This window comes from Antennarius striatus, chromosome 16 (assembly GCF_040054535.1).
Source record: "Antennarius striatus isolate MH-2024 chromosome 16, ASM4005453v1, whole genome shotgun sequence".
Taxonomy (NCBI): domain Eukaryota; kingdom Metazoa; phylum Chordata; class Actinopteri; order Lophiiformes; family Antennariidae; genus Antennarius; species Antennarius striatus.
Window position 1 is genome coordinate 14,270,457 of NC_090791.1, and position 13,156 is coordinate 14,283,612.

The 13,156-nt window shown below is 43.2% G+C and overlaps 1 protein-coding gene across 3 annotated transcripts; it reads left to right on the top strand.

Moving 5' to 3' along the window:
* The first annotated feature begins 936 nt into the window (after positions 1-936).
* Positions 937-13,090, top strand: cdc42ep4a (CDC42 effector protein (Rho GTPase binding) 4a). Of its 3 annotated transcripts, XM_068336926.1 has the most exons (3): positions 937-1,150; positions 5,422-5,661; positions 10,098-13,090. In XM_068336926.1, the coding sequence occupies exon 3, from the start codon at positions 10,235-10,237 to the stop codon at positions 11,297-11,299; it is 1,065 nt and encodes a 354-aa protein (XP_068193027.1). In that variant the 5' UTR covers positions 937-1,150; positions 5,422-5,661; positions 10,098-10,234; the 3' UTR covers positions 11,300-13,090. The 3 variants fall into 3 exon arrangements, with proteins under 3 accessions (XP_068193027.1, XP_068193026.1, XP_068193029.1); XM_068336925.1 differs by lacking the exon at positions 5,422-5,661; XM_068336928.1 differs by lacking the exons at positions 937-1,150; positions 5,422-5,661 and adding an exon at positions 9,422-9,466.
* The last annotated feature ends 66 nt before the right edge of the window (positions 13,091-13,156 follow it).

Here is a 13,156-nt window from a genome sequence, read left to right on the forward strand (position 1 = left end):
ACGCTGCTTATTTTGTGGTGAGAACAGAATGGTGGAGAGGAGTGACGTTTCTTCTTTGATAACAGTCAGCATTTCATTTCATTTCTCTGGAGCTCAGGGTGAGCTTCCATCTCATTTCCATGGCAATAGATACTAATGGTAACTAACAGAGATGGAGGGGAAGTTTAACAATTTGGAGTACACACAAAGTCAGTCAGTCAGAATAGGATGATTCGCCTACTCAAAGAAGTTGTGACAGAATGTCAGCCTTTTCTCAATCTGTGGATGATTTGAATAAACATGAGAGGCAGGTGAGATATTTTCACACTTCATTTACTCACACCTCAGGGGCATAAAGCCTTATTCTATTTGTCCTGACTTTTTTTTTTTTTGCTTTAGAAATTGGAAAGGTAGAAAATGTTTTATTTTCACATTTTCATAAATTGTTACTGAGTTATATCACCTCTGTCAGCGCGTGTATTTTATTCATTCTCGGTGTAACCCATCTCTTCAGAAAAAGTTACGTAAGCGGTGAAAGAAGGTCAGTGTCTCTCCTGATGTGTTTGGTGTTCTCACAGTTTTATTGAGTACAATAAACACAACACTAACCTGAAGGCCCACGCTGCTATTTGCAATATAAATAAGACATTTTAACGCTGAATTCCACTTTTGCTCCAAGACGCGAATGGCACAAAGGCGTCTCCTGTAAAGTACATTTATTTTAGTTTCTTAACTTTTTTTCCACTGTTTCTGCTTTGTGACTGGAGATCACGACAGAGCCTGTGGCCCCATGTGAAGAAAGGATGTAGGGCCGATCCGGTGTGTGGCCCCCCACGCCGGCAAGCCTGTGTCTTTAAGGAGCCATGTAAAGAAGGCGTGTTCAGACGCACCACCGAGGCAGGAGGAGGCAATGTAGTCAGTTATAACGCTTCAGAGCAGCAGCACCGCCTGTGAGGATGCGGTGAGACCAACAGTCATAAGTGTACTTACGTGAAAAAGAGAAGCGTCTGTGTTTAATAGAGTTATTTGGATTTCCGAAGGGTTGATCTGAGCGTTTTCAGGTCTCGCTTTTAGTTTGATGAACGCACCCTCATTGTCAACCTGCTTGGGGGCGGAGGGGGGGGGGGGCCCTGAAAGTGAAGTAGCACCGGATTTATGAATGGGATGCTCGGTAAGTGTGTGTGATTTAGTGTTTTGTGCTTGCATTTAAACGTCATCACGTATAAAAAAACCCTCTTTTGCACTTTTTTTTGCTATTACAGCTCAGATGTGTATTGAACTAACTGCGTCTATTCAGCGAATCAGGAGAGCGCACCGCGCGTAACGCCGCCGGCCGCGCTGTGGTCAGCTGCTTATTGTTCTCCTGCCATCGACCCAACCCAGAATCAGCGTTTTATTGTTAGATGATCAAATCGTTACAAAGTGAGACCCGCAAGAGAAGACATTGAGATACCAAAGGGACCCCAGAAAATGAATATTTTTATTCGTTTCTTTGCGAATTTAATTGCTGTAGCGAGAATCGGGTTTATTTGCCTGCAAGGCCCTCAGTAGCAGCTTTAATTTCCTCAGAATATTACCTGCGATTAATTCGCTAATTAAGTTTTCTTTTTCCTTTTTTGTACTGATCACTTTTAATCAAAGCAAATCTCTCTGGTTTTCTGGGAGCAAATCGGCTTAGAAATTTTTATTTTTTTTTCAAAAAGAGGCCAAATGTGTTGGATGTGGAAAGAAGATGTATAAATGTATTGTTCTCTCAGCACTGATACTGTTGAACTTTTTTACTTTTTAAAAACTTACTCTAGAGTGGTTGAAACGTTAATGACAGTGTGGATGCACATAATAACTTGATGCACTACAAACGGGACACATTGCTGCCCCAGCTTGCAGATTATGCAAGATGGTTTTGTCAATTGCCCACGTTTACCTGATCCTGCTGACTCAGCACTGATTGCAATGAGCTTTACGTCTTCAGGTCATGACTTCATCACAACTTTGCTGATGATAAGCAATTGTTTGTGGTGATAATATGGAGATAATGTTATCTGAGTCATTGCTTGTGTGGCTGGCTTCCTTTTGTTAAGGCAGGTTTTTAGACTCTTTTTTTTGTTTTGTTTTTTGTGGAGGAACATTATCTGGTCCAGCTCAAATCCTGTGGTAGATTTAAGTTGAGGACTAGAAAGCCTCAAACCCAAGAGCGATATGTCATTACAAGCTCACTTTCCCCTGCTGAGGTGCCGCTGAAAGCTTTTTAAACCAGCCAGCACAGGTTCTCCTTCCACTCCTCTCGTCTTGTCTCTTAAATTACGACCATCTAATTGGCTGCAGCAGACAGGTTTCATGCCCGAAGGTGAAAGTTTGCCTTGGATGTTGGATTCTGTGCCAAGCACAGTTATTGGGCACATTTGCTTGCTCACGGCTTGGGATTACACAACGTGTCCAGAATTTAGTTTGGAAAAATGAGCAAACTTTGTGAGCTTCACTTGCATTTTGGAGATAATAAGCATCTGAAAGCCATTTCTGTGGCTCGTAGAACTCCAGTAGTGTTATTTGTGGCCAGTAAATATGAAGTCCTGCATCCATGTTTGAACATGTCTGCAGTTTGTGGCCTCCTTTGAGGTATTGTGTTTGTGTCCCATTCAGCCCCTTTGACATTCCAGGAAATGCCAGTATAAACTGTTATGTTTTTTTTCCCATGAATGCCTCTGTGGAAAGTGATGGGGAACTTTTGTGTGGGTATAGTGGACATGGCAGGTTTTTAGCATAAGTATCACATCTGGCTGTTGTCACTACTTTCACTACGTCGTGGAAGGAAATGCTCTGGTCACTGAAAACTTTCATTCCCTCAGAGAATGATCACGAAAAACTCCTTTTGTGTTCCTGGCTAATCCTGAACTAGCCCAACTTAGCAGATGAGAGTTGATGAACATGAGGAAATGTTCTTTCTTTTTGCCATCCTGTCTTCATTTCTCTTTAAATCTTGGATTGAATGCAGCATCAGACAATGACAAGCGGTTTTTTTTATTTTAAAATTGTACAAATACCAAAATGGCAGACTGGAAGACTTTGTTATTTGTATCTTTGTTCTCAGTTTGGATCCTTCCTGGCTGTCCACACCAATCCACTTGATGTATGAAAGTGAAATGATCTCTTGCGCTTTCTAAAAAGTACAATCCTTCCCTTTTTTTTTTTCTTTGGCTTCCCTCCAAATTGTGCGTTTTGTGGTGTTTCTGCTGTCCTGGTGCTATAATTATGGCACCCTCACATCTGTAAAGCAAGAGTCTCTTGGATCCCATAATTTCCCCTGCATTCTTTCCACTGGAGACTAACGCAGGTTTCCACTTGAGAGCATGAAAAATGCCACCTTTGCTCATCTTTTTTTTTGCAGTTTTGAAGTGATGCCGCTCCATCCTGGGAGATGGTTTCGGGCGCCCAGGGCCCTGAAGCCAGAGCTGGCGTCGACGCCGGAGATCCAGTTTGGTTTTTGATGTCACTGAACCCGAGGCGCTCTGTGGGCTGATGGATGGTTCATTTAGGCCTGTTGTTGCTGTCCAGTCCCAGCTCTGGCCTGTCGGTTATTAAAACACGTGTTGATGGAGATATGAGTCTCTGTTTGTTTGGTTAACCCATCCGTGATGCAGAATGATGGAGGACAGCCTTGTTTACATTCAGACCGGTCAGGAAGGGGAAGGCGGAGGAGATTTCCTGAGAGATGGGGAGGGTTAACTGCCTTATTTTCTCCCTGCCCTTCCGCCGGATGTAGCCTTTTACTCTGAAACGTTTCTCAGAAAAAACACTTCATCATGTGTGGGTACATCTGTGCAACCAGTGTTTTTGGGAAGCAGCGAGCTAATTGGTGTGTGTATCTGTGTGTGTGTGTGTGTGTGTGTGTGTTTGCGCAGTTTAAGTGTTCTCAGACGCCTCTGAGGCAGCAGACAGATGCTGTTATTGGTATCCCGAAGCTGGTTGTTGACCCTGCTGGTCCGGCGGAATGAGAATGAAAAAGCAGGGAGGTTTTAAACATCTCATTAAAAAAAAAAAAAAAAAAAAAAAAGCCTCTGAATAGCTTCCAGAAGTTATTTCTGGCACGCTTTTGGACTGACATTGCCAATATCTGCCTCCTGTCTGTTCAATCTCTCTGATTACATGGAGACAGTCTTAAATGCTGGAGCAGACCGGTTTCTCTATCGTCACCTCACCGTCACCCTCGGCGGCGGTTAACCGTCATCCCTTGGTGAGGTATTACTTTTTAACGGCGAGTAATAAAAACAACAACAACAACAAAAAATCCATATTTCTACAGCCCTACCCAGAATACAGATGATACCCAATGAGTCACGTTTGGATGCAGCTTCAGTTTGGTTTGTCGCTTTGAGTTCAAATCAGATCAGCGTGTTTTTAAAGGAGTCATCGTAAATCCGACAAATAATGTTCCGACTCTTGTCGAGCTGAGAGAAAAGTCTCCCCATTTAATGTGTTAATCCTGATTTGCCGCTTTCAGCGGGAAAATAAGCGCTGTGGATTTCATCAAAAGCAGAGGATGCTGAGAGGGAGACGGAGCGTTCCGTCTGGAGGCTGTGTTGGCTGGAAATGTGAAAGAGACCTAGTCGTCTCCTCCTGGATATCAGAGGTCAGCTGGTACACGACCAGCCGACTCGCCTGCAGGCTCTGTTCTCTTTTGGCGGGGCCTGTCGTCGGCTGTCGGGGCCTCTTTTGAAAGCTCGAGTGTCTCAAGTCTGTTCCTGGTTATCGTGCGTCCATCATTCGGCCCCGGCCTGTTGGATCTGCACGGGTAGCTAATGGAGACTTTTGCAGATGATTTAATGACTTTGATACTGCTGTAAAGTTTCCTGTATCGCTCCATCAATGCAGCCTTATATAGACTCAGCCATCTGTCTAGTATTTCTCAGCATACACAAACTTATTTTTAAACACTACTGAATTCGTTCTTCCACTCTGAGCTGCTTACTTCAAATATTCCCTTCACTGATGCGAGGATAGAGCTACAGATTTAGCACATCGCTGATATGAATGCCAATTTAAAAACCTTGCGGGCACTTTTATTAGCAGGAAGAGCTCTAACAGTCTGTTGTGCTTTGATCCTGACAAAGCAGAATGTCCTGCTGGGTGAGGTGTGACATTAGCATAACAGACTGCTTCACATCGGCGTGCCAGGTAGGAGCAGTGCAATGATGTGAGGTGTTTTTTTTTTTGATGTCTTATGTTTGAGAAATACACACAGACAGGCTTTTATCTTCTCCTTCCTGCACCAGGGAGGGGGCCATTATTCTTGCTTTTTTGTTGTTGTTGTGTGGAACTGTTTTTATATCATTGAGATGGTTTTGTTCCCAGATGTTGACAATAGTTGGGTCTGAATGCACTCAGTGTCATGATTTAATATGTTTATAGGCCTGAAAGTTTTTTGTTGTTTTTTTTCATTTTCAGTTCATCTATCAACTAAGCAACTCAATCAACAGTTAGGAAATGGAAAAAGAGTCACTGTTCATTTCGTATGTAGTTGAGCACATTTTTTGGAGAGCTTATGAACACCGACACCACTGGAGCTAATCTGAGAGGTGGGACATGTGGCTACAATTCAAGTAAAGCACAGTGTGACACAACCAAGAAGGAAAAATGAGTCCATCCTTGCGTCGGACGACCGTTGAACACATCATCACTCCGTAGGTACATAATCACAAAAATCCTCCAGCTGTCACCGGAGGTTCTATCGATATCTTTTTATTGAAATCTTTGACTACATTGACGCTGCTCTCATTTAGACGGATCACAATCTGCATGAATATCCTGTTGGTATGTTCACGACATGAATACACTAACCACAGTGGAACCCATAACGGCCAGTTGGGCATCAGGGAGTGGGAGATGTAGGTCTCCAGCAACCCTGTAGGGTCAACCGCTTGATTCAATCCGCGACATCTTGAGCAAAATGGAACGCTGCACTCAGTGTCGTAAATGGGACAATCAAACAACCACTAAATCTGTTTTTGTTTTTTAATGCAAGTAGGAGGGTGTTATTTGTGCATTTTCATTCAGGCAGTGTGTTTCCTCATTGCTGTATTTTTCTCAAAGGGCATTTCCAGCTTGATGTGTGTTGTTCTCTGTCTGTGTGATTGAGAGATAATGTGATTTTCCCTGTTTGTCCTTGGGCCGCTCCTTCCTTAAATGAGATATTCAGCCCTGCTTTCTAAGTTGCGTGGCAGATACTAATCTTCTAGAGACCATTTTTCTGCTTAATTACTCAAGCATGTGTGCCGAGAGTGTGCGCCGGCCTATTAGTGAACAATTGTGTACCTCTCACACTTACATATGTAGAAATAAAAGAGTTTTCGACGTCAAATTGCATGTTTGCAAGTCACAGTTGTCTCGAAAGATTTCCGTGCCGAGCCATTTGAACTGTCAGTAGAGAGACAGAGATTTTAGCGTCTGATTTGGTTAAAAGTGGCCTCCAAACCCCCCAATGTCACTCAGCCCTCGGGTCATGCGGTTGTCCATCCAGGTCATTGCCTTTAAATGACACAAAAAGCCCCACCCTTACCACCACCAGAGCCACAGCCACCCCCACAGACAGTGGAATACACACTGGATAAGTTGTTCTGTGTGAGAACGGTAACAAGAAGTGAAAACTCATTTTTGTCTTAAACATATATTGTCAGGAGGTTTTTGTTTTGTTTTTTTTATTTAGCGTAGTGGGATGTCATTCAATCCGCCCAAAATCACTTCCATGACGCATTTTTGTACTGTTAGATGGATAGATATACTTTAATTATCCCACACTGGGAAATTCACAGCTGAGCTACAACCCTGAATGGTTTTCACTCGTAGCTCACCCTCATTTGTTCACTCCCTCTTGTGTGCCATCTTTCTACACAATTTCCTCTGAGATACCGAATTCTCCCAGGTGACTTTGCTCAGGTTACCATCTGATTTAGTGCTCCCTTAGTCCTCCTTTTCATTGAAAGAACCCATTTCTATTTACCTCCCCCCTGTGTTATTTCTGAGCTTTCCGTCAGACAAATTGGGTGTGTATTTTCTTTCCTACAAAGCAGCGGCTACGACCACAGGATATTTAAGCAGATTTAAAACCCTCTTTAGATTCCGGCTAATGCTTTTTCTATTGATAATTGAGTTACAAGATCTATAAACAGAGCTAACACAATATTCCCATGACGTGAATGCATTCAAGAATAATAGGTTTGTAATATAATTTACTTGAGGAGAAAATTGCTGCTGCTGCTTTTCTCAGCTGTTGAGAAATATAATGTTCAGACTGATCAGAATCACACGTCATTCCAAAGGCTCTAGGTTAGTGTGTGTGTGTGTGTGTGTGTGTGTTTAGAGAGAATTGGAGAATGTCCTGTCAGATTGAAGCGATGCAGATGTGCTCGGGTTACGGCCGCCTGTCCGCTTCTTCACATTCAGCATCTCCAGTGAGACTCTGCTGCATGCCAGACCCGATTGTTGTGAAAGTTTGTTTGTAGAGTCGATCCCCGCACTATGACCCTGAAGTTCCCACGCTTAACCGCCTTCAGACCAGTTCCCACTTCTTTGTTTTTTTTTAGTTCACATAAACACTCACATGTATAAAAGGACACATAATGTGCTATTAATAAGTCAAGGCTGTGAAATAGGCTTGAACTGTTTGACAGACTCTGCTCCTGCTGCTGCTGCTGCTGATGATGATAATGATGAAGATGATGATGAGCTTCTGGGTCTCATTCAGATTGAAGTGATGACGACCATGATGGTGGCTGAGGGGGCTCGAGTCGGAGAAGTGGAGAGACTGCTTTCACCGTCTCCCTTTGTCTCATCCGGTGCTTGTTTTTCCCTCGTCTGTTTATGCCACCCAGAATCATCCAGTCAGGAAAAAAGGGAGGGTTTTTTGGGTTGTTTTTTTTTTTTCTAGCAGGGTGTGAATTATTTCCCCTCATTATTTCCTCCAAATAAATCAGATGCTTTAATAATAAATATCTTTTCTGCAAGAAGTTGCTTTGTTTGTGTGTTTTGGAGGAAAAGCATTTCATGGAAAGTTTTCACATGGAGTCCAGGCCTATAAAAAAAACAAAAAACTGTCAGGCATTTCTGTTTCCTTGCCTACAGATCTAGAACATTTATATTTATTTTTGTTTCTCTATTATTTCTGTACTTTACCATTTAGCCATTATGATATACAAAACATGGATGAGTACAACTCTGAAACAAAACTGGCATCGCGTTGAAAGGGTGCATTGTGCGAGTTCTAGGTCATCACAGAAGGAGGCCATGTGTTGCATGCTTACATGAAACCTCCTGCAGCTCTAGACAGGAAGTGCCGTCGCTCGCTTGTAGAGATGTTTCCATGGAGACCAAATCAGGTGAGAGCATTGACAGAAAGACTGGTAAAGGCATAGCTGGTGTCGATGAGGGGGGGCAGTGAAGACTGAAGAACGATGTCGGTAAATAGCCTGGAATCTCCAAACTCTGACTTTTGAAAGCTGTCTCGTCATAAATCCAAAGTCAGAGTTAAATCTCTGCTAAATGACGTTACTGTTTTTGTGCAGACGGAGAGGAAATCTGAATTTAGTGCGAGAAGTCCAAGGTAAGCACTTTTCTCCTGCAGGCCAGCTTCCATGTAACCGCAGATTTTCCACATGAGTCTGAGGTGCTTTGTCCATCAGCAGAAGGTGTTGGCTTCTGAACTACATTTGCCAAAGCTGTTATTCTTTGGTTGTTAAATACATCTAATTGAGAGGAGTGTTGCTATTCTCCCATTTTTTTCTTCTTTTTATTTTTTGTTTTTTGTGGAGATTTAAGTATTAGGTTTGGTTGGCCCGTTTTAATTAAGCTGCGCAGCAGAATGTTTTTTGGCAGCCCTCGGTCGACCTCCTCCGGTTCATTTTGGCTTGAGTTTTTTTCCTCCGTTCGCTCTCAATCATAACACCATTTTAAAGCAGAATCTTTTGCTGTTCCACGTTTGTTTGTTTTTAAAGCTGGTTGTTGTTGGGTTTTTTTTAATTTTTTTTATTGCGTTTCAGGGGTCACGTCAGATGTGGGTGGAGTGCCACTTATCATTATGGTGTTGCGTAATTGATGGTTTGAACTCTAGTATTATTGGAACGCTCCAAATTACTTGAAATGTTTTTATTATCTCCTCCAACAATAATTAGAGACGGTTATGAGATGGCCCACATTTATTTGTTTGCTTTTATACTCAATATATCTTTGATTTGCTGTAAACACATTTTGATGAAACTGTGTCGAGGTGGAACTCAGGCCAAGGAAGAGATGGAGAACACCATTTGGAATATTTTGCAGGAGTCTGAAGAAAACAAACAGTCCAGTCAATACACAGTCAATGTATGCCCTACCAGGATCTAGGAGATTAAGATATGTATTTGGAGGGGACGGGGCAGTATGAACCGGGTTACAGTATTCTAACAGAAGAAGATGTAGACATAACTGTTTCTTCCAAATGGATCTCATGTGTGTAAAGGTAAGAAACAATGAAACAGCCTCTGAGATAGAAACTACTGATGAGAAACAAATTATTCCAAATGATCACAAAAGGGCCTCCTGGCTCAGTGAATTCAGTGGTATTACTTTCTTAGCATGAGACAGATGTGGGGAAAAAATTGACGCCATCGTTGGGAAATCAGCATTCATTTTTTTCTCTACCGTCTGCAGCGATACAACGCAGTCACACAAAATGAAATGTACACACATTCTGCTCACGAGTCGTGATTGTGTTTCCTCTTTCTCTTTTTATCTGTGAAAGCTATTGTCACTTGTGTAGGTTCGGGTGACGGTGGCATTGACGGTGTCACATGCTTTGAGTTTATACGATGGGACTGAACAATCAGAGCGAATATTTTTCTCGCTGTGCGATGAAGTTTTTCAAACAGATATCTAGTTTCCCTTATTTGATTTATTTCTGTTTTGGGTTTGTTTGTTTTTTAGCGTTGATGCTTGACTTTGACTCTTGTTTTTATGGTGCTTAACCTTTTTGAATGATGCATTTATTTAATTAGCCTTTAATTCAAAGTGAAGGATAAAATCATTGGCCATGTTAAATTCTGTGTGACTTATCTTTTCTGGTTTTTTTTGTTTTTTTTCCATCTTCCCAGACTGACTGCAATTAAGAATCATCATTATTCATTCCAAGGCCTCTGACGGGGCTAATATTGAAGAATTAGAAGCACCTCTTGGAAGCCGGATTACATCCTTGATTGCTTTTCTGTTCCAAACTGCTTCTAAAGACGCCATGCCAATCCTTAAACAACTCGTGTCTGGCTCCCAGACCAAGAGACGCTCGCGGATGGACCTGACCAGGGAGATGATCAGCGCTCCGCTCGGCGATTTCCGCCACACCATGCACGTGGGGCGCAGCGGCGATGCCTTCGGAGACACCTCCTTCCTCAGCAGCCGCTCGGGTGAACCCCAACAGACCACATCCTACCCCAGCTCCCCTCGACCGAGTCTCCTGTCTCGAACCTTCAGGAGTAGCAAACGCTCCCAGTCTGTAAACAGAGTGGACCAGCAGAGAGACAACACCATGCTGGTTCCTGGTGGGTCGCCCACCTACGTGAAGAACGCCATGTCGCTGCCCTTCCTCAACGATGAAGACAAGACGGACAGCGTGGTGTCAAAGAGTTTGTCCTCCAGTCCTTTAAAGCAGCATGAGGAGGAGGAGGATGGGAGAGGAGGAGGAGGAGGAGGAGCGGCTGCCACTCAGTTCCTGGAGCTGGAAGAACAAAGCTTTGGTCAGCTGACCCAGCTTCCGGAGAGCTCCCACCACTACGGAGGCGGCATGAAGCACGCCGAATCCGTGATGTCTTTCCACGTCGACTTGGGACCCTCTATGCTGGGCGACATTTTGGGAGTGATGGAAAAGGAAGATGACGATCTCGGATACGAAGAGGGCAAGAGCAGCGAAGGACGAGCCTCGCCACCTCTGAGCACCCACGGCGAGGAAGAAGATTCTATGTTCAGGGAGAAACACGAGGATACGAAGGAACAGATGGACGCGCAGGAGGGAAGAGCAGAACTTCAGCAGCTGGCCGCTACGCATCCTGGTGAAACTATTGACCTCGAGCCTGAGAATGGAGGGCCCTACACCCCGGAGTACACCCCAGAGACTAGACCCAAACACTTGCAGCATCTAGACAGCTGCTCCATGTCCAGCTCTGGTTCTGCCGCCCTGGATGAGAAACCGGTCGGCCAAACGTACGCAGGAGATACAGACAGCGCCACCTTTAGTGCCCCGCCAGAGGAGGAGAGCAATTTCTCCTCTTTCTTGGAAGATGAAGACGACGAGATCCGCGTATAAGATTCCAAAGCCTTCTTTGAAATGATTGGAGCACAAATCTAAAATGGGTTGGAAAATGGTAAATTCTTGGACGGTGTAGATTTGCACTCAAAAAGGAAACAAGTCACTGTTAATCGGGTTCTTTTGGGATAGGATGTGTGATGAGAAAGAAGGTTTTCCCTTTTTTGTAATTGTGTAAGGAGAGGTTGACCGCCCCCTTAAAGGTCAAGCCCAAACTCCCTTCTATCAGACGAGCTTGACCTCTGCTTTGTTTGCCTCTTAGTTCAGTCTCCAGGTCACACTGAGAGGACTGATCTGGAAGATTAGCCACTTGTTAAATGGAACCTTCTAGAAGTAAGCAGGGAGTTTGGTTGGAAAGAAAGTTTTCACAGGAAAAACACTGTCTAAGTGTTCAGGCTTTCTCTTTCCTTTCTCACATATGCTCCTTTCATTTGGCTCGCCTCTTTATCTGGATGCTGTTTCTCTGACTCTGGGACATCCAAGAGGCCACTCGCCACAAGAATACAGTAGGTATCATGTCATTATAAAAAAAAAAGGCCTGTGCTTGAAACTGGAGTGTGAAGCCTTGCTCAAACCTCTTTCATCTGTAACTATTAGAGTAAAGTGCTGCGGATTTGTCAGCTCTTTGCTTTATGTAACTCAGGGTCCTTGCGACGCTGCTCAAAGGCTGCCTTTTCCTGCTGTGAAGCCGGACTGCAAAGCCCCAAACCAAAATTCTCTTCTGTTTTTAATTCCCTGTGAACGCCACACAGGCTGCAACTCGGTGCATGTTTGAGAAAAAGCTGGGTTGTAAAAATAATGGGAGCTTCGCTGGCCTGCGTTAACTACAGGAACTGAAGAGGTGTGTAGGAGGTATACCGGAGAGGAACTGTACACTGTGCTTGTTTTCTAACAGTCTGATGCTTTTTCTGTCACTCTGAAGGTGCAAATCTGGTGATTTTACAGACTTACTCGAACTGGCGTAAATCGGTCACCTCCTTTTTGAATAATCTGCCAAGTTGATTCAGAAAAGAGCAAAATAAACCACTTCCTTCCTTGTGTTCATACATCTGAGCAGCTGCAGCTGAAAGACGTTCACCCATTAGCTCAGAAGCTGCCTTAATGCATAAAACAGATTCCACTGCAACTCACGGAGAAGGCTTTAGTGTGTCGATTGTCAGTTCACCACCAGACACTACAAGTATTTGGTGTTTAATGTATGTTGTTTCATGTCTGCTGTATTTGTATTATATCTGTTTGAAGGGTGGATAAAAGAAAAAAGTAAGACAGCCAGCCATAGATGCAAGAGTATTAAGAGAAGATTGCTATATTTATGCAAGTTGCACAGTCATTGCAGCTTCACTGCCTCTCTTGCATCATTAAAAGCTGTGGCCAGAAGTATTGAGGCTCAGTTGTGCTGATTGATTTCACTGCCTTAACTGAAACTGACAGATGTGCCAAATCATAATTTTCTCGCCAATTTCAGTGATGAACCTCACTTTAAAGAAAACCTGTTATAAAATCTAATCTGTGTTGGATTCAGGCTCTGACTGAGTTTCAGATCTGAGGTGAGAAGAAAAAGTCGATCATGTTCTAAGGTATCACGCTGGGTAATGAAAAGAATTCCATTTAAATAACTGGATATTTGTATTTCCAATCACACACACTACATTTTTTTGGGTAACTTGGAGGGTTAACAAATTTTGTGCGAACTTGTTTGTAATTTGTTTTTCTGTATATTATGCCTAAAAGCTTTTTTTTTCTGTGTAATCCAAAATAACCTATATTTTTCAATAAAAGAAATCCTAAAGATCCTCTTGTCTTATGCTTTTATGTCGGTGCATTGTGAAATAACGTGGCCGAGCTGCTGCTTCATCA